The 20748-nt window shown below is 43.5% G+C and overlaps 1 protein-coding gene across 15 annotated transcripts in view; it reads left to right on the plus strand.

The window, feature by feature from the left end:
* The window catches only part of SYNE1 (spectrin repeat containing nuclear envelope protein 1), a 463872-nt gene extending 456272 nt beyond the window's left edge, over positions 1–7600 (plus strand). For 13 of the 15 annotated variants that reach the window (XM_057527516.1, XM_057527506.1, XM_057527512.1 and 10 more), the window contains one exon: positions 6619–7600. In XM_057527516.1, the coding sequence (XP_057383499.1) occupies positions 6619–6859 (241 nt within the window). In that variant the 3' untranslated portion in view covers positions 6860–7600. The remainder of the gene's footprint in view (positions 1–6618) is intronic. The other 2 variants (XM_057527518.1, XM_057527519.1) reach the window with 1 other exon arrangement.
* The last annotated feature ends 13148 nt before the right edge of the window (positions 7601–20748 follow it).

A 20748-nucleotide genomic window follows, 5' to 3' on the forward strand; every position in this document is an offset into this window, starting at 1 on the left:
TCTTCTTTCGCTTTGGTTTGGTTTGATGACAATTTTGTGGGGCTTTTTTCGTCCATAACAAAGTATCAGTAACGAAACATGAATGGAGAAAAACTCACAGGGATTTTTGAAGATAATGGTGGGCTTCTCCAGGTGCTCTGATTTTTTTCTTGGCCCCCTGCAAGAAAAGGCATCATGTACTATAGACAGATCACTGTTTTATGTGGTCCATCTGCCCCCCACAAATTGCTGGTGTGCTGTGAACAGAGATGGGGCACGTCCCCCTCGCATTCCTTTAAGGACACCAGAGAGCCATTCTGTGGTCGGCATAAATGATGGTGATGAGAAGGGAGAAAGCTCTTATGTTATTATGCGATGTCAATAGCAACCACAGCTCGGTTCCCGGATTTCCCCGATTCTTTCACACAGTCACACGGCCTTCTGAAATGTCAAAGGCCTCGTTTCTCAGGGCAGCAACTGCTTCAATATTGTCTCTTAATGGGGCTTTGCAGCTGGGACAGCCACATTCTCACTGTGACATCCGCAAGGCGCCTTTCAGCTCTGCTCTGTCCAGCACTGGTTATTAACATCTTTCCGAGCACACAGCATGATGTTCACTTTGCTGCTTACAGGACCTGGAATACAAACGATCTTCACCTGAATGGCCAGCTTCGGCAAACAGCTTGGCAGACGGGTTGTGGTTGAACATTCTTGGACTTCTTAACTCCTTGGCACCTCTGTTTGGGGTGCACCCACGTGGGCAATGACACGGAGAGTCTGCTGGGAAAGAATTAACTTCACTCACAATCCAGGCTGTCACGTTGAGACTTGAGATTACCTTGCGTTTGATCTTGCACTGGTCCAGCAAACTTGAAAGGTTATTGCAAAAGCACAAGCAGTTTAGAATGTTGACCCCAGCGATCTGCAATGGGAACATTTTAGGCATATATTCTTCCTGCGAGGAAAGAGGCTGAGTTGAAAGAAACTGGGTATTAGTTTGAAGGGAGGGTTCTTGTATTATTTTTGTGGTTTAAAGTCAAATATTAATAATATCAGTTGCTTGCCTGCTGTATATTTCATATTGATTCTACAGCTGCTGTTCTGTGTTCTCTTACATAATATTCTAAGCCTACATATGGATTGATGCCAGTGTTTACAGAACACCTACTCTGTTTAGGCCCTGGGCCCACAAAATTAATACAATATGGTTCCTGTCATAAAAAACTTGCAATATGTCATAATCTAGAGATCCCCTAAATCAATTACAAGGAGCTTCCCAAGACTCCTTAAAATTCTAAACATTTGAAAAACATCTGAAAGTATACGTTCATAATAACTAGCCACAGTTTTTGAGATTAAACCTATTTAAGATGCATGCTTTTTGAAGCAATGTTTATGATGGCCAGCTGGTACTTTTTCTCTACTTTTGACTTAAAATTGGCTAACCTGATAGCCAATAACTCTTCAAAATTCTACTGTGGATTAGTTGAAGTTCACAAAGGGGAAGATTTTACTCCAGTTTCCAGCAAAGCAAAGGAATAACTGCTCTGTAGTCTGAAGAGAGGGAATTGATAACTTCATTCCAAAGCTGAGAATTGTAAAATGCAAAACTTCTCTGGGCATCTTTAGTCTTTGGTACCTTCTGCACAAAGAACTGAGACAGAATAAGAAGTGGCAAATGACCGGCTGAAACACTGAGAGGGAGGGAAAAAAGACCTCATTTAAAAATGTGTTCAAGGGAGCCGAATACATCTAAGCAGGCACAGTGGGGTTTTTGCATGTACACCAGGGCCTAACTCTAAACACCATTCAGTTTCTTGTGGAGTGTTTTTTTCTAAGTCTTTTCTGTCAAACTCCACCCTGGGGATTGATTTATTCAAAGCTCTCAAAGCACCTCAGCCTAAAACAGCCTTGCCCCTGGGGCAGGCTGGATACCGGGGCTGAGGACAGTTATAGGGTAAGGCTCCACTATGTTTCTTTTACATTTTGAGGTCTGCATTCCCAGTGTTTCCTGGGACCAAGTCAGACACTTTAGAAAATGCATCGCCTCTTTGAAAGCACTGCTATAAATCAGGAATATTTCCTTGGAAGGAAAGGCTGAATCCAGCAAAATCCCTAAGGTTATGAGTCATCACACCTTTGCTTTAATAATACAGATAAGTAAGAATGATAAGTTGCTGACATTTATTTAGCACTTAGTGTGTTCTAAGCACCATGCTAAGCGTTGCATATCTGTTACCTCATTTAACCCTCCCAACGTGTTCATTCCCAATTTTACAGGCAAAGACACCAGGGATTAGAGGCATGAAGATGTAGAATTTTTTTTAATTTAATTTTATTTATTTTTTTATACAGCAGGTTCTTATTAGGCATCCATTTTATACACATCAGTGTATCCATGTCAATCCCAATCTCCCAGTTCATCTCACCACCACCACCACCTCCCTCCGCTTTCCCCCCTTGGTGTCCATACGTTTGTTCTCTACATCTGTGTGAAGTTGTAGAATTGGAACCCAGGTCTCTCTGACTCTGGATCCTAGCTTGTTAACCACTCCTCCCAACCGAAGGGCTCATAATGGGTGGGGTACTTTAAACAACAGTTCCAGGGCTTGGGCTACCATGGGTTGCCTGAGATAGCTTAGGACCAGCCAGAATGTTCATCTTGGAATAAAGAGAGGCAAATCCTAAGTTGATCCGGGGAATTTGTCTTCTGAACCACATATCCGGGGAATAAAGACCATTCACACAGGAACAGGCAACACGATCGTAGACAACCTGATACTTCCTCACCAAAAATTTCTGTTCCTCTACTGCCAGTGTTTGCTAACAAGTAACAAAATGAATTGAAAGTGTCTTTTCGTTTGTATAAATGATGTGTGCACAGAATTAACTCATTTTATTTCCTCGATGATGTAAAATTTTTGAGATGAGTCACACTCTACGTGCACACTCTTCAGGCTTCTCACAACCCTTGGCCAGACTTTCTTTCCTGTGGTGTGTTCGTATGTGTGGCCCCCTCCCCTATAGCCTCCTTCTCCCACAACTATACGTATTTTAGGAAAGAGATGAAACAACACCTGGGCAATTATTTACCCCCAAATTTGAATGAGTGAGGGGAGTGAGAAAGATAATAAAATAAATATTCACTTGTAGAGAATAAGCATGTTTTTGCTGGACGGGATTATCTGAAATATCTCCATTGATTAAGTTCCTTAAGTAGGTTCACACATTTAGTTTTTCTCTATCAGCACCATCTCTACTGCATCTACTTGTGGAGTAAGGCCATTGGAGAGTGATGAGTGACGGCTCAGTGCAATGTCTTTGTTCTTCCCCTTGTCAAATTTCCCAAGACTTGAAACTTACGTGATTTTAGGTCAATAGATTAAATATTAAAAGTACCCTTTTACTTGGTATCATTAACCTGTTAGTACTAGAAACTCTAGAACAGGTTTACCCTAAGCGGAAGCAACTTTGGGCTTATTGAAACCTTGGTAATTGCCCCAAGCGGGTGGCGTTTTTTTCAGTAGAACAATTGGACGTTTCCAAGAGCAGTCAACTGCATGGAAGCTCACTAAGAACTGTGTGTTCTCTTTGTCTCTATCTCAGCCCATTATTTCTCCCCAGGCTGGCATTCTTCAACATTAGAAAGCGCACGCTAATTAAATTTTAATACGGAATGCTCTGATGCTGTTAAATGTGCCGTGTCCTTCAACAGACTCTGCAGCGTCTGAGCCCGTATTCCAAAGATGGTGACCTTTCCAGCTTTTCTCAGGAGTGGACTAGTCAGTGTGTAGCCCTTGTTTTGATCTTGATCTTTGGCTTTATTGTTCGAAGAAGCTAATGATTGACAAAGAGGGGCTATTCAGCTCTGTCAGTCTGATTGTTACTATCAATTATATGCATAAATCTGCCCATCACTAATGTCCTTAAGTGTCTCCTAAAGAAAAAGAGTCAGTTAGAAATCTCCCTTATTTTATTTAAACCCCAAGTAATAAAGAAACGTGGAGCTCTCTTTTGTGCTTCTGTTATAACTCAGACAGGTGACAGGTGGAGAGGATTGTTTTCCAGGGCATATATTCAGGTCAAGGAAAAGATGTATTGAAGGAAGATTCAGTCCAGAGCTTATGGGTAACTGTCCCTTCCTTCTCCAGACACTTAAACTGCTGAATTCATAAACTGTCAGAACCAAAAAGATTTTAGGATGTTAATGCATCTTCATCTTTTCAAAGGAGAAAACTGAAGGCCAGAGAGACTAAATTACTTTCCCACAATTGTACAACTGCCTCAAAACAAAATGCCCTCGTATCCATATTCTGACTTGATGATCTGTGTCATACTGCGAAGCTTTATGATTAGAGGCCTTTATTTTAGACATGAGGAAACCACTCACCTCCAAGTATTTTAGGATACAAGTGTTGTCTTCTTTGCTTCTATATGTGAGATACGTGTGACGTAAATATGACCTGGATGCCCTTCATTTATGTCACCAAACAACAAAACATGACAGAGAGCACAGTAGGCAGGGACTTTGGAACCCTGAGTTCCTGCTAGAGCTCTTCCTTTAGTGGTGGATTTGGGGCAGGTGATTTACTCTATTTATAAAGCTCAAGTTCTGGGAGTGAGAATACCAGAGTTGAAATCTTAATTCTGCCACTTGCTAGCTGTATAACCTTGAGCTGGTTCCCTTACTTTTCTGTACCTCATTTACATCGGCTCTAAAATGAAGGTGACAAGCACGCTGAGGACTGTTGTGGGAATTAAGTGAGAGAACCCAAGACAAATGCTTTTGTCGCCCAGCAGTCAGAGGATCAAATGTGAACTCTCCTTAGCTGTTTACCTACAGAAGTAAAGATGGATTAGATACTCTCTAAGGCCTTATCTCAACACAAATATTTTACAATTAGGTAAACTAGAGAAGTTTCTATTTAACAGGTATGTGACATAACTTCTTCTATGCTTTAGTGTATCATCACAAAATATACAGTTTGTCCTGTTCAGCCCTTTGGGAATAACTCATTGGTCTTAGCATAGGGCAGTTAATCAGTTTGACCACTAGATGGTGATTGAACTCTTGTGGCCTCCCAGTTGGCAGACTTTACACTGACCAATCAGTAGAAGACATAAAATGTGTAAACAGAACTTGCAAGTTGGAAGACCGTTTAGTCTAACTTGAAGGATTTGAAGAAGAGCTTGTAACATAGAGGTGAAGTGAGTTGTTCAAGGTTTGTAGACCAGAAAAACACAGCCCCAGTTCAGGCCAGGGATTTGTTTTTTCATCACACTTCGAGCTGCAGTAGAAATAGTATGGTACGTGGCTGCTCAGGGCTTCTCGGGGCCAGTCTAGTCTGTTTGTCTCACATATTTCTTGGTAGTTTAATGAAAGAGTTTTGAGTAGTCCCTCTGTTCCCTTTTAAGGGGATTATGTCTGTTTTTTATTTTAACATTTATTTTCTTTGGTGTCACTCCTTATGCCTCACTGATACCAGTGTAATCTGTCTTCAGAAATTAATGGCTAATAACGTAGCTGGAGACATAGTGTTTTCTTATGAGATAATCGTACAGAGTAACCAGTACAGTTTTCACACCTTCGTATTTCTCCAGTGGCCTCACATTCAGTGTTCTTACCATTAAACCGTTAGAGAATTCCTACTAGGTGTGGGTCTCTCTTGTGCATGTATTCTTTTTGCTTCTGCAGTGTTGTGTGTGTGTGTATGTGTACAAAATTCCTCCCGTAAATAACATTTCTTTCCTCATCTTTTCCACTAGTAGCAAAACATTCATGGATGCTCACAAAGAGAAAACAGTGCCCCCTACTCAGAACCTACTTCCATTTTCAACATTTCACAGGCAGTCTTTCTTACGAATTCTGAAATTCATGGTTCATCTCTAAGACACTGTTTCAGTGTAGATGCGGAAATTAAAGTAGATAGGAAAACTTGGAACTTGGAACTTCCCAAATTCACAGAGCTAGGGGTAGAAGGATCAGCCTGGAATGGGTGTCATTCAGCACCAGTGATCTGTAGACTGACTCCACTGTCATCCTTGTTCTTACAGCTTTGGATCCCACTAATGTCAGGGCCAGTTGCTGATTCAGTGCAAGATGAAACCAGGGCATACTCTAAGAATAATTCAACTCTGTGGGTCTGTGCAAAATGACCGCAGCTGTTCTTGTCCTTGCTGCGTGGACTTGGGCACATCCAGGACGGCTAGATGGGAGGGATACCTGGTATCGTCCTGACAGCAACTACTTTTGCCTGATGTTCTTAAACCAAAAATGTACTGCATCAAACATCCACATTTTAATTATCCCGGATCTACTTAATTTATGCTGGTAGAGCGTGTGTGGAGCAGTTTTCTTTGTTGATGGAAAATGTTTTACCAAATTAAGGGGTGGAATTTGAACCCACTTAGTTACCTTTAGTTGACTAAATGTCTGTTTTCCATCAGTGCATTTTCCAAACAGCGCTTCATTTGGTGGTGGGGAGATGACCTGGGTTTACTGCAGGAGGCTGGCAGCTAATTGCCAGGTTGGGTTGTGTTCAGCCTGACCCTTTAGCTTCCAGGAAGGTGAGGAAGCCAAAGGCAGCATCCATCCAACATCTGAGATATTTGAGTTATTGATGTCGATTCTTCTCTCAGGTCCATAAGCGGTGGCTCCGATTCCTCCCTTTCTGAGCCTCGGCCAGCTCGGTCCGGCCGAGCCTTCCTGCTCCGCGTCCTCCGGGCGGCGCTCCCCCTTCAGCTCCTCCTGCTACTCCTCATCGGGCTTGCCTGCCTAGTACCAATGTCAGAGGAAGACTACAGCTGCGCCCTCTCCAACAACTTTGCCCGATCGTTCCACCCCATGCTCAGATACACAAATGGCCCTCCTCCACTCTGAACCGAGCGATGCCCTCTGCAGCAGTGCCGGTAGCGTAAGGAGGGTTTGGCCAAGGGCAATCCCAGACTAGCAAAGAGAGGACCTGAATCTTGGCGGATGCCCTCGGTGCGGCAGCTGTAGCGCGCCTCCGTATCCCCTGTGTGCAGATCATGGCTTCGGAGGTGACGATAAACAATGACAGGGGGGAGAGCAAATAGATGCAGAAGGTTTGGAAGAAATTCTGTTTGAAACTGAGCCTCAGCGCTAAAGAGATTCAGGACCTCCACTGTTCCCTGGACAAGTGAGCTCTGGGCCTTTGGTCCGTCCTGTGTGTACCCAGCGACTCCCAGAGACCATCTGGGCAGCTTTCCCGCAGTACTGATCCATCCTTTCAGTAAGTGATGCTACCTGAGCACCATGTCAGCATCCAGCAATCTACCCATCGACCAGTGCTGAAGAGCTTTGAGAACCTTGTAACATACAGTTTTTAAGAGCTTATGTGACAGCTTCTTTTTTACCTTGTTTTTCTTTGGGGCATGATGTTCTAACCTTGCTTTAGAAGCACAAGCTGTAAATCTAAAAGGCACTTTTTTTAAAGGTATAAAGAAAAATTGGATGTAATAAAATCATGGGAGGCTTTATGTGGAAAAAGAAAAAGTCGAATGTTATAGTAAAAAAATGATATTTATGTATGTACAGTTTGCTAAAGCCACATTTTGTTTGTATCGATTTCTTTGCATTTATTATAGAGATTATGAAATATTTTGTCTGTGCTTTTTTTCCTCCCTAAAGAAATGATTCTAAATTTCCCTATTAAGCAGGCACTTATCAGAATGCAACCTAAATGATCATTTTTGGTGGAATAAATGAAGCTGAAACATAAGTATAAAAGAAAAAGGATGAATAGAGGTAGTGTATATTTAGACATAGAGGACTCCGGATGATTCCTTCTTCCTTCTCCTCCACAGCCAATCACATCTCACAGACTCTTGCTTCCCAGCATCTTTCATACTCTCCTTTCTTTTCTGTTCTCATTGCACAATTGGAAGAACCTCCTATGATCTCCTGACTGAGGCCCCTTCTCCACTCCATCCCAAGGGTACCAAAAAGCCATGTGAATATCCCTGAAGCATTCTTCTGGTCATATCCCTTCTTTGCTCCAAAATCTTCTGTTTTCATTGTCTAGCAGAGGAAATACAATTGTAGTCCATCATACAAGTCCAACTACAATCAGATTTTATTCTGTCCCTCTGATCTTGCCAACTAGTGCCCCTCATGGAATTGTTTGGCGCTTGTGGCATTTTAATCCACCGTTTAATAATTGGAGGGAGAGGATTTATATAAAATCCACATTTCAGGCTTCTCTTGAGAATGGAAAGCTCGCGTGTCCTGGACACACATTCCCACATGACAGTAGTTGCTGGAGTGACATTGCTGCTGTCCCTTGAAGAATAGGAGACAGTTACTACATTTGCATGACTATCCTATCAGCCCCTCTCATTGCCCATACCAGCCTAACTCCCGGAGGTATTTAGTTTACAAATCCTGCTCTAAATTGAGAATTTAAACCAAACTGGAGTACTCAGAATTACCCGGAACTGCCTTCCATAGTTTCCATGATGTTCATAGCCTGAGTGCCTTCTCAACCAAGTGTCTCGAGGTTTTTTAGGCTTTCTGATTTCTGGACTCACTGCAGACCTTCTAATTCAATCTGCTCAGGGAAGATCAGAGTTGAGATGTTCTTTTCTAAAGACGACAAACCTGTGTGCAACGTTTCCGGTCTTTCTGCTTCTGGAAAGGCTGTGAGCAGTGGTGAAGACTGGAGTTGAAGGATGCCCTGCACCCTCATCTGAGATGGTCCCTCTTCAGGCCTGGCTCTTCCCTCGCTTCCCTGTGTCACCCCGGCTCCAAATACCTGGAGGTCCTGGTCTTGCTTCTAGAGCAATCCAGCCCTTCAAGAGACACACATTGCCATGTTACGGAAATCACCACACAATGAGACATCGGTCATGGTGGAGGCCAGCACAAGGAGATTTCAGAGCCACTTCTTCTCCATATGGCAATTAACTGACTACGCATTTCCCATCACTGAAAAATTAAATGTTAAATGTGGCTGAGAAAATAACGTGGCTTTGATTAGGAAAAACTCTTAGAGTCCCATTTGTGCCTTTCTAAAACCCCTGTGAAACACTCCACGGAAGGCATCACGTGCATTTCTATTAAATTTTTTGAAGACTTAAACTAAAGAACATTGGAACAGGACAGAAGTAGGCAGCCCCGGTGAGTGTAAGCATTAAAGCCATGAGATACTGGCTTTCCCCAGATGATAACACACCAGTCTAGCAAGGACCGAGCCAGCCACAGAAGAGACTAGGATTTCTGTCTAGAGCTCACACAATCTCCCATGCCTGATGAGGGAGGGGACACAGGGTACCATTAGGGTCATCCTCGCCTGTGCTGGCAGCTTCCCAGGCAACAGAGAGAGATTGTGGTCAACAAAGGCTTTGTGGACGAGGAGGGGGGTTTGAAAGAATAATCGGGGGCTAAAAGGACACTGATGGCTGTTTAAAAGGCCCTCACTTCCGGAGCAAGGGCTGTCCGGAGCCCTGCTGTGGCCTGGAGATAGGGAGTGATGTCCTCAGAGAGTGGTGGGTGAGGAAGGGCAAAGAGACGAAGGGTAGGATTAATAATACCTTGGTAATGAGATTTGCACAAGCAAACAGAAAACATTAGAAAAGCTGAGGAAAGAGAAAATCCATAAAGCTAGGATGGAGAGAAAAAAAAAAAAAGAGTTGGAAACTAAAAGTAGTGATTTACTAAAGAGTCCAGGGAGGAGTGAAAGGCTTTTGTGGAAACTATGCCCGGGGAGCAGGAATGTTGCCTCCTGGAAAATGGCGCGGCGGCAGCTTCCCTCGTTTTTGTAAGAAGTGAGAAGAGATGCCTTCAAAAGGCTTGGATGGGTAGTTCAGCAAGCCGAGAGCTGAGATTTACTGTCCAAAGGCAAGTTGGGGTAGGCAGATTTACAGCCCATGCCCTGGGGCCAAATATTAAGAAATTAGAGCAACAAAATTTTATTGCCAGGCCACTTAAGAGATCATAAAGCAAAGAAAGGTGGAGCGAATTGATTTATGAGAGCCGATGATGGCTAGAAAAGCAGGGTCTCCAGCTGGTCTGGATGGACCTGAAAGCAGTCCCAATAGCTGGGTTCTCTGCCCCGCCCACCAGGCCACCATCACCATCCCCAAATGTACCCATAGGGAATTATACGGAAATAAAATATTCTCAGAGGATTTGCTGAATAGGACCAGAAACGCCCAGGCAGAGCGGCATCCACTCATGTCACAAGAATGTAGTGAATGCCCACCATGGTGGGGCAGGAACTGCTCCAAACTCTTCCGGAGTCAAGTTTCAGCTGGGATCTCATCCCGTCCCTTTTAATTACCCATTAAAATGTCATCACTGAGCCTTTGATGTACAGGAGCCTCTGTGTTTTCCTCCACCAATTACGTCCTGAAACTTGGGGTGAAGGATAATGAGGACACTTGAAGGGAACAAACCGAAACAATCTCTAATTTAGAGGAAAAAAGGGAGATTAAACCTGCTAAGTGTCTTCATTTTCTGTCAGCAAATTTCTCCTCCTTTTAACTCCTTTGTCACCTGGCTGACATTAAGAGAGGGATGCGTTTTTGAAGAGTCTGGGGAAATGGGGGCAGGTGGCGTGGTCTGCACTTTCTGGCTTAGTCACATGCAGCACGAAGATGTTAATTCGGGTGATGAGAGGAGTGGGGTGTTTTACCAGGAGTGGTCGTTTCAATTTCAGGTTTAATAATATATTGTGATAACCATGGCCCATTGTTATACCTAAAGTAACCCAGAGATGATGAAACTTAAAAGGAGTAACTTCTATTCTTCGGTTCCTGGCTTCTCACTAACCTCTCCCGCAGAGTTTTAAAATATCCACCAGGAATCCATTGGGGACTACCACGGAGGGGCCTCAACTGGGGGAGGAGAACCCTCATTCAGGTGAGTAAGGGAAGGAACTGGGTGAATTGGGGGCACTTGTGGCAGCTTCTGCTAAGCAGCCTTCTCTGCAGGGCAGCGGAGCACTCCTCGGATGGAGGAGGAGTTCTCTTGGTTATTGGGCAGATGGTGGGAACCAGAGGAACTCACTTGAACTCTGTGGTCAGTCAGGAGCCTCTTGGAAGGCTAAAGGAAGTTGGAAAGTTGAAAAGGGCTAATAAAAAACAGGGCGATACACTGTAACCCAGGCTGAACAGCGAGGAACATTTAATCTGGGGAGCCAAGGAAGCCAGTGGGACTTGCATATAATCTTTCTAAAATATGAAGGTCACAGTAACATGAATCAGACTTGCAATTTTTTTTTTTTTTTTTTTTTTACCTGTTACCTAATACAGAAGCAGGATCAAAACCGAATGTGAAAAGCCCCATTGTATCAGGAGAGGAAAGTCCTTTGTCAGCTCTGCAGCAGCTGACTGCATCTGATGCCGCAGGTGGTCGAGAAGAAATCCAGAACCTCCCAGAGGAAGTCACGTCAGGGCCTCACAGACGTGCGTTCCCAGCCCAGGCCTACATCCCGCAGGAGACATTCTTGAGGCAGTTGCTGGACTCAGAGAGTGAAGCTGCCGAACAGCTGCCAACATCGAGGACAGTTCAGGCAGTTACCCCAACCGCAAAACACCTGTGCAGCTCCCCTCCCGCCTCCACACCACACCTCCCCGTGGGAGTTACAGGTTGACCAGAAACTGTAGGCATGATGCGTCATGCTACAAAGCAGTCCGTCCAGGCCAGTGGTTCCCAGTGTGGTCCAGATCAGCAGCATCAGAGTCACCTGGAAACTTGTTAAGGATGCGTCACTTTGGGCTCTAGGGCTGCGCTCCTGAGCCACCACCTGCCCTGGGTTTCCTCGTCTTGGGACCCTTTAACTCTCCCCAGCTGCCACAATGGCATGCTATGTAAACAATCTTCCCCAGCGACCTGCAATGTCAGCTTCATTGAATAATAGGTTTCTATATAAAACTGGATTTTTATTCTGGACTCTAGCTTGTGTTCCTTGATCTATCTTTCCATTGCTGTCTTAATTATAGCAGTATATAGTATAACTGAGTTTAGTGATGATGGATATATGCAATTATATATAAATATAAGCTATATAATAAATAATATTAATAGATGGTATACATAACTATTAATTCGCTATAAAGTGTGGTAGAGTATATTAGTTACTTTGTTATAAGTTTTCATTCATCTTAGGAAGAATCCCATTTCTTTCTCTTTTTCATATGTGTCTATTTTAAAGGCTAATTATTTAAAAAAATCAACTATTTGAATTACAAAAGATTCCCTTCTTTTCTAAAGAAAAATGAACAGTTTCCTATGTCCCTCTCAATTATCTCCCAATTTGATGTTACTTTTCTATGCCTTTTGATTTTCTTATTCAAACAGTGTACACATGTGTTTTTAAAAACTGGATCTGTTCTTATTATTCTGTGACTTGCATTTTTCACCGAACAATATTCCACAGACATATCTATACATATGTGTCTATCTCCTCTGCATTGGACATCTCAGTATCTTTTTTTTCAACAGTTATTTCCTTCCAGATTTTTGCTGTTTAAACAATGCTGCATTAATCATGCTTGCAGGTATATGCATGCATGTCTTTGTGTAGTGCTGCTTTTATTTCCCCAAGTTGCATTGTTCAAGGTGGAATTACTGAATCAAAAAGGTATGTATATTCTAAACTTTAATAAATTTTAATGAATTCTGCCAGATTATTTTCTGAAAAGTGGTAATGATTTACAGTCCCACCCATAATGGAGAAGAGAACCCTTTTCCTCAGACCCTCCCTAAATCTAGAGCAGTGGCTTCCAAATTATGGGAATTCATCCCAAATTATTAATGTTCAAATTCTGTACATTAAAATCTTTCAGGGAGCATTTAAAAATGTAGAACCCCAGGCCTTACCCCAAACCAATTAAATCATTGGTCTCTGGGTATCAGAATCTGTTTGAAGCTCTCTGGGTGATTCCCTTGTGCCGAAGGTCTGGAATAGATGTTATCCATTTTCTAAAATGTTGCCCAGTTGAGGCAACATTAGCTCATTGTTTTTAAATGTGCATTTCCATGACCAGTGTATATGACAGGATTGTTCCAGTTGTGTTACGTGTGTGTGAAGCCTGTTTTATTCTCTATTTTTCTACTGTTTTTTTCTTTTTTACTTTTTTATGCTATTTCTAAGGAACTCTTTGCATATTAGAAAATTAACCCTGTACATCATATCATTTGTCTTGACTTTAGTCACACAAGAAGTTTTAATTTTTATGTCATCAAATCTGACAGGTTCTTTTTCCTTTATAGATTCTGGATAGTGTATATTAAGATGGCCTTTTCCACTCCAAGATTATGCAAATGTTTGCTTGTACTTTCTGCGAGTAGGTCTATAATCTATCTGGAATTATTTTTGTAGTTGCTGTGAAGCAGGGAACTACTTTGTCATTTTCCAAATAAATAGATAATTGTCTCAATGCCAGTCAGGAACAAGACAAGGATACCGCCTGTTATCACTAGTTTTTAGCAACCAAATGTCTGTCAGCACGGGGCTTGTTGAATAAATTATAGTGCATACATATAGTGTTTACTATAATGCAACTATTTTTAAAAAGTGAGACCAATCTATATTTATTGAGGAAGATGTCTACCATATATTCTTTAAAAAAAGATGTAGAATGGTTTCTATTATACGCTCCCATTTTTAAAAAATTTTTATTTTATATTGGAGTATAGTTGATTAACAATGTTGTGTTAGTTTCAGGTATACAGCAAATTGATTCAGTTTTACATACATTATACATGTATCTATTCTTTTTCAAATTCTTTTCCCATTTAGGTTATTACAGAATATCGAGCAGAGTTCCCTGTCCTGGTACAGTAGGTCCTTTTGGTTTTCTATTTTAAATATAGCAGTGTGTACATGTCAGTCCCAAACTCCCTAACTATCCCTCCCCCCAACCCTTGCCCCCTGGTATCCATAAATTGGTTCTCTAAGTCTGTGGGTCTGTTTCTGTTTTGTAAATAAGTTCATTTGTATCATTTTTTTTAGATTCCACATATAAGTGGTATCATATGATATTTGTCTTTCTCTGTCTGACTTAACCTCGCTTAGTACGATAATCTCCAGGTCCATCCATGTTACTGCAAATGAATATGCCCCTACTTTTATAGAAAGAAAACTAATAATTGTTTAAGCAAGGAAAAAGTTTAGAAAGATATATATGAAATTCAAAGCTTAACATTGTGAATAGAGTCACAGTGGGAGAAACAATTTTAAAACATTATTTAATTGTGACAAGGAGCGTGATTTGTTTTTGAGATCCAAATTGCTGCACTAATAATAACAATTTTAAAAGACAAGAAAAAGGTACTTCTGTTCTTTCATGAGGAGACACTTGATTTGCTTTTTAATTAAAAACATTTTTTTGATATGCCCAAAATAAATGGTGACAGGTCATTTATTAAAAGTGGCAGAATCCTAATGGCTGAAGCCACTCCAAGTGGTCATCCTGGATTTATTGATGGTTCCAGGACCTAAGAGCAAAGTGATGAAAGCCCCCGATTTGAGATGAGGAGGCAACCTGACCAGGGCACTTGCTGAATCCCCGGAGAAGAGCCTTCCCGGGAGAGCTGTCCCCCAAATGGGACTCATTTGTTCAGGAAAAAACTCCACTTCCTAAATGACCTCCCACCTCCAGAAGTCACTCTGCTGGCAGGTGAAACCAGTCCATCGGGGACAGCCTGATGGCAGGAAGTGACGGGGGCGGGGACACCAGAAGTCGCAGGCCGCTTCCGCTAGCGCCTTCCCTCCCTGGCACGGGCGCCACAGATTCCCCCTGCTTTACTTTCTCCTTGCTGTCTGCTCCTGCTTGACCTCCTGACCGATTCTGCCCCCTAAAACCGGGCTTGGGAGTGAGGTTCGGTCCCTCCTCTTCCCCCCACCCCAGTGGAGTCTGAGATCAGAATAGGAAACTGATAGGAGAACACAAAGCATCTGGACGTTTATATAGTCCTTTTTGTCCAAGTCTTATTAGACAGGTTCTACGTATAGCAGAGACTCCGGAGTCAAAATACCTGGGCTCAATCCGCAGCTCAGCAATTTCCTAGCTGTGTAACCTGAGCATGTTACTTAACCTTTCTGTTCCTTAGTTTCCTCCTCTGTAAAATGGGATAATAATAGGACCTACGGCCTGGGGTTGTTATGAGGAGATAACAACGTATGTGTTGAATAGTACAAGGCAAGTACTCAGGGCCAGTGTTGCTGACGAGTTTACTATTGTTTATTCCAGTTTCACATTGATTTCAGAAATGGCTTTTGAGAAGAGCTTTCCACATCTTCTTCCCACACTCATTTTTACCCTTTTTTTTTGGGGGGGGGGGGGAGGAGAAAAGCTCTTAGAAACTTGAAAACCCCAGAATCAGCCAGCAGAAACAGAGCAGCACCTCCTGGGTTTGCATTTCCGAGGACCTCCCACTGCCTCACCAGGTGGGGTTCCCTCAGGACATCCACCTCCCCAGACTCTCAGTGTCTTCTTAGCTGGGTGAGGAGGAGGGGACCTGTGGCCTGATGATGCCTGACAAAGGTCACAAACTATGGGCCAAGACAAATGTGGGCCAACTACAGGTTGTGGCCTGTTTTTGTAGGTCCTTGACCTAGAACGGGTTTCATATTTTTTTAAGGGTTGTAAAACAAAAACAGACCAATGAGAAATTATTGCCAGCCACATTACGTAAGACACTTACTCTCTGGCCCTTTACAGAAAAAGTCTGCTGCCTCAAGAGATAGAGTCGCCCAAGACAAACACCGTTAGTGGAGTTGTTCGCAGGAGAGCTGCACTAAGTATGACCTTGAGCCTTTCAGACTCCCTTCTCCTGACAGGACTTCTCAGAACGACATCCCCACCGGGTCAGCTCAGCACTCGATCTACAATCCCTCACCTCAGTCTGGCTGCCATTGGGGAATTCTTCCCCTGAAAACACTTCTGTGGCAGCCATGAAGAATTCTTTCTTTCTTTTATCCCCCCAGTTTTTTTTTTGTTGGATTTTGTGGGGTGAGGTGAGGCCAGAGCTGTCAGGTTTGTCTTTGGAGTGGAAATGGCATCTTCTTCCACGAGTAATAGGCATGGAGGGTCCTATAAACCCTGTGGCCTCTCAGAAGTTGCGCGTGCAGAGTCCTAGCTGGCGCACCTGCCAGGTCAACGGTCCTCGTTGTTCCCTCAGCTGTGAACACCGCCATTAGAAAAGTGAAGCTCTGGCCCCTCCGCAGAGCTGCTTTCTCAGGGCGGGGGACTTCCCGTTGGCCGAGAGAGTGTGCATGTGGCTTCCCAGAGCTCAGCAGGAATGGGAAGTATGGGACCGGGATGGTGACATAATTTGGCAGGTGATGAACCTTGTTCGTTCAGAGTTTTGGCTCCTATTTATTGGCTCGGTGAGGTCCTGGCACCATTCCCCTGGGGGCTTCATCAAGCAGTGTCTTCTCTTGGTGGTCTTTGTGGTACCCAGAGGTCTACACGGCCCTGGCAGCTGCTGCAGGCTTGTGTCTCCAAGGCCATAGAGAGGTGGGAGCTGCGGAATGGGAAAACTCACCTGTCAGAACACTTCAGTGGAAACGGGACACAGGACGTTTGAAAGGGCATCTCTTTTATCTTCCTGCCTCTATAAAATCATAGAAAATAAATGAAAAAAATCCCTAGAGTGCTTTAAGCTCTCTGATACAGGCTTTCCTTTACTTTTTCAAACCAAGGCCAAAGCTCAGCAGTTTTTCCTACAGGAATAAGCCTAGAGCCACCTGGGGTTCTGTCTTTTCAGTATCCGGGTCTTTCTACTTCCTGGACTCAGGTTCTCGTGATCCTGGGCTAGAAGCAGTTGGTACCAATACTGCCAAGTACTGAAACCCAACTTCTCTATCCAAACCTCCTGTCTTTTCATAAACTTGCTAATGCTTTCCCTTATATACATTTTTTTTTTGCATTCAAGAATACATTGGCTTGTAAGGATTGTTAATGGGTGTTTCTGAATATTTAATAATAAAGTCAAAGATGAATGAATGGGCTCTTAGCTCTAGCTCTTAAAAAGCTCTAGCTTTTTAATCCAGTCTTAGTGAAGCATCTAGCAGCCCCAGTTTGGCTCCTTCAGCCCTTCCCCTCATTTTGAAGGAAATGCCTTCTTCGCCGTTGTTGGGCCCCAGATTCCATCTGCACCTGGTGTCCTTAAGGGACTGGGGAGACACAGAGAGCAGCTCCCAGAGGCGGTGGCAGGATCTCCCCCTGCTGACTGTGCTGTGACCTTGTCCCTCCCTCCCCTCCAGCCTGTGGTCTGGTGCCCTGGGTATTGACACGTGCTCTTTCTGGTTATAAATCTGGAAGTACTCAGGAATCTTTACAGCTTACACCCCATTGAGCCTGAATTCATGCAGCTGGTAAAATGTTTACCAGCTCCCAAACCTTTCACTGGCCTTTCCCACAATTACTGATTTCTCAATGAAAAGACATCTGATGACATGTTGCGGAGCTGCAGAAGGGGCTGGCGGAGCACTGAGTCTGGGAAGGCACCCAGAGCACTGTCTATTCCAGGGCCTTCTGTGGGACTGGCTCTTAGCAAAGGGTCTGGAGCTGGACGCTTTGGAGTCCCTTCCTCTGCTCCTAGCTGGCCTGGCCCCTGACGTTATCCCACCCCGTTTCGAAATCACTTTTAAAAATGTTTGCGTCCAGTGCTTCCTCGCTGCAGTTTTTTTGTGTGTGTGTTTTTTGTTGTTGTTGTTGTTGTTTTCACCTTCATCTAGTTAGGATGAAAGCTCCTATTTTGTCAGTTCTACACAGATACCAAGTGCCTGAGACGTGGGCCATGGTCCTGTTCCTGGGCTGTGACCTAGGAGCTGGTCTTGGTGCAAGGGAAGGGGGTGAGCCTGACCCAGGTACTGTCACACTGAAACAGGCCCTGCTGCCAGTGAGGGTGCCACTGCCTCTGACTTCAATGTCTCAGGTCAGCAGCTAGAAATAGAGCTTCTCCTGGTGCCAAGGGACAGATGAAAAAAATCACTCTTCAGCTCACCCACTGTTCCTGGCAGAAACCAGGGGCAGGAAGGGTGCCTGGGTGACCTCAGAAACCAGGAACACTGGCACCAAGTTCCAGGGGCATTAACAGAAGAAATGTTTCTCAAACTTTCCTACCAAAGGTCCACCCACTAGTGAGAGAGGGGGACACATTTCTCCAGAAGTCGAAGGGCATAGCATGAAGCATCCTGCCCAAGTGCCGTATTTCTAAGAGTCACATTTTGCCTTAAAAGTTCATGGGAATTTTTCTTTCTACTCATAAAATGTGAAAGCTTGTTTAAATACAAAAATTAACACTTTCTCTGATCTTGAGTACAATTTCATATGTACTCTGTGACTTTTAAGTAACCCCTAGGAAGCCCAAACCTCAGTTTAGAAAGTGCCAATCATGTTTCAGGTCAGGAGGACTGATCCACTGTCCGCCATTCACGAGATGTCTGATCTTGGGAAACTTACGTAACTGTATTAATGCTCAGTTTCCTCATCTGTAAAGTAAAAATAATAATATATCTACCCTCATATCATAGCTGTAAGGATGACCTGGAAAAATGTGTATGAAGCTGTTATCTGGCATAGTGAAGCACCTCAAAAATGGTACTTTTCTGTGTGTGACCCTGCATGTGTTGGGACTCAGGGTTGAAAGGAAAATCAAAGATCATTCCATCTTCTGTGAGAATCTCTTCAACATTTGGCTTGGAGGTTATCCGGTCCATGCAGAGATGTTTCCCACTGTAAGGAATTCACCCCACCTGTACCTTCAACCAGGTGTCCCAGATTATCTGTAGACAGTTCTGTTAGAAAATGTTATGTCTCTCTTGAATGAACGTCTCTCCCCTGGCCTTAGTGCTAGTCTTTTGGTGGTAGCTACAAATATTGCGCTCTTAAGCAACCATGAATGTGAACATAAAACTAGCTTTGTAATGCACATAGTCCAAATAATAAAAGTTACGAAAATTTGCTGCCCCAAGGCATCCATTCTGTATTTTTTGAGAAGCAAATCTAAATATGGCAGTTCGTGGGAATTCCCTGACGGTCCAGTGGTTAGGACTCTGCGTTTCCACTGCAGGGGGCCTGGGTTCCATCCCTGGTTGGGGAACTAAGATCCCACGAGCTGCATGGCGTGGCCAAAATAAATAAATAAATAAAATTAATTAATTAAATAAATATGGCCATTCTGAATGCAAATGTCCCCAAAGGCTTAAGAATATATCACACTGGAGAGTGTGATCTGGAGCCAGTGTGTGAGTGGATCTACTCCCAGTCATGCATTCCAACTTTGACAAGCTCCAACAGATAGATTTAAAAGTTCCACAGATTGCTAAACATTCTCCCAAAGCTGGCTGAGTACTGGAAATAAACACATGGCACCTCTAGACAGCTCTGTTCCTTAGTAGCCCCAGAAGGATAATAAGACAACGGACAGGGTACGTGGAGAGGGGGGCTTCCAGGGATGGCCCAGTGAGGAGACTGGTAAATCCTTGCTCCAAAAAGCAACTATAAAGCTGAACAAAACTGACAAACACAACCATTTCAGCACTCTGCGAAGTGGCCAAAGACAGACAGCAATATGAGAGATGTTTACTCTTAAAAAAGTGCTGAGCATTGGGTGAGTGCAGGGGCTTCTTCCATCCCCCACCCATGGTCTCAGGTGGCTCACTTGATTCGGTGGATGAGCAGGGAAGACCAAGGCTCTAATAGCCCCAGGTTGTTGCTGTGGTTATAGCAGGTGTCTTCCTGGCTGAGGCTGCAGACATGTGTAGCAGAGACTGGAAAGTGCCCAGCTTCCCCCCGCACTCCAGTCTGACCCTGCAGGCAAAAAGCTGGGTCAGACTTGAAAACAGCCTGAAAACCAGATGTGCTCCCCGGTCCACATGCAGGTTCATCAGCCAAGGATAAAAGTCCTCCTGGATCCAGGTGCTGGGAAAGGTCTGTTCAGTCATTAGATAATCATGAAGCTATACAGACACAGGGGCAGCTTCTCGGAAGTCAGACTCAAAAACCAAAATGAGAAGAAGAATCTAAGAACCTGGCAGACATATCCGAGGCCAAATACTGTTGGAGAGACAAATTTCACCATTTTAACCCAGGTGAGTTACTAAACACAGAAACAAGCAACAGTGGAACACAGTACCAATAGCAAACCACTTTAAGGGGATCTGAACCCAGAGTTGCTATGACATAGTGTCTAAAGCATTCAGCTTTCAATAAAAAAATTATGAGCTATGCAAAGGAACTGGAAAATGTGACCTATACTCAGGGACTAAAGAGGTCAAAAGAAACTGTTTATGTGTCTCCCCCGATGCTGGGTTTAGCTGACAGCGACTCCAAGCAGCTGTTATGAATGCGTTAATACATCTAACAGAAATCATGTTTAAAGAGTTAAGGTATGACAACACTGAATCAACAAATAGGGGTTCTCAATAAAAGATAGGATTTATAAGAAAAAAGAACTCAAGTTTTATGCTGGAGCTGAAATGGACAATAATTGAACTTGACTGAAAGAGCTCAACCTCAGAGTCAAGATGGCAGATGAAAAGAATCAATTCCCCTGAACATGGGTAAATAGAAATTGCCCAATTTGAAGAGCAGAGAGAGGAAAACGGGATTAGAGAAAAACGAGCAGAGCCTCAGAAACTTGTGGAACAACGTCAGATGCGCTGACCTGTATTTAATGAGAGTCACAGAGGAGAGGGGAGAGATGAAGAGGGAGAAAAGTTATTTGAAAAAATAACAGCTGAAAACTTCCCAAACCTGATGAAAAACATCAATCTATACATCCAAGAAGCT

The sequence above is a fragment of the Balaenoptera acutorostrata genome, chromosome 14 (assembly GCF_949987535.1).
Source record: "Balaenoptera acutorostrata chromosome 14, mBalAcu1.1, whole genome shotgun sequence".
Lineage (NCBI taxonomy): Eukaryota > Metazoa > Chordata > Mammalia > Artiodactyla > Balaenopteridae > Balaenoptera > Balaenoptera acutorostrata.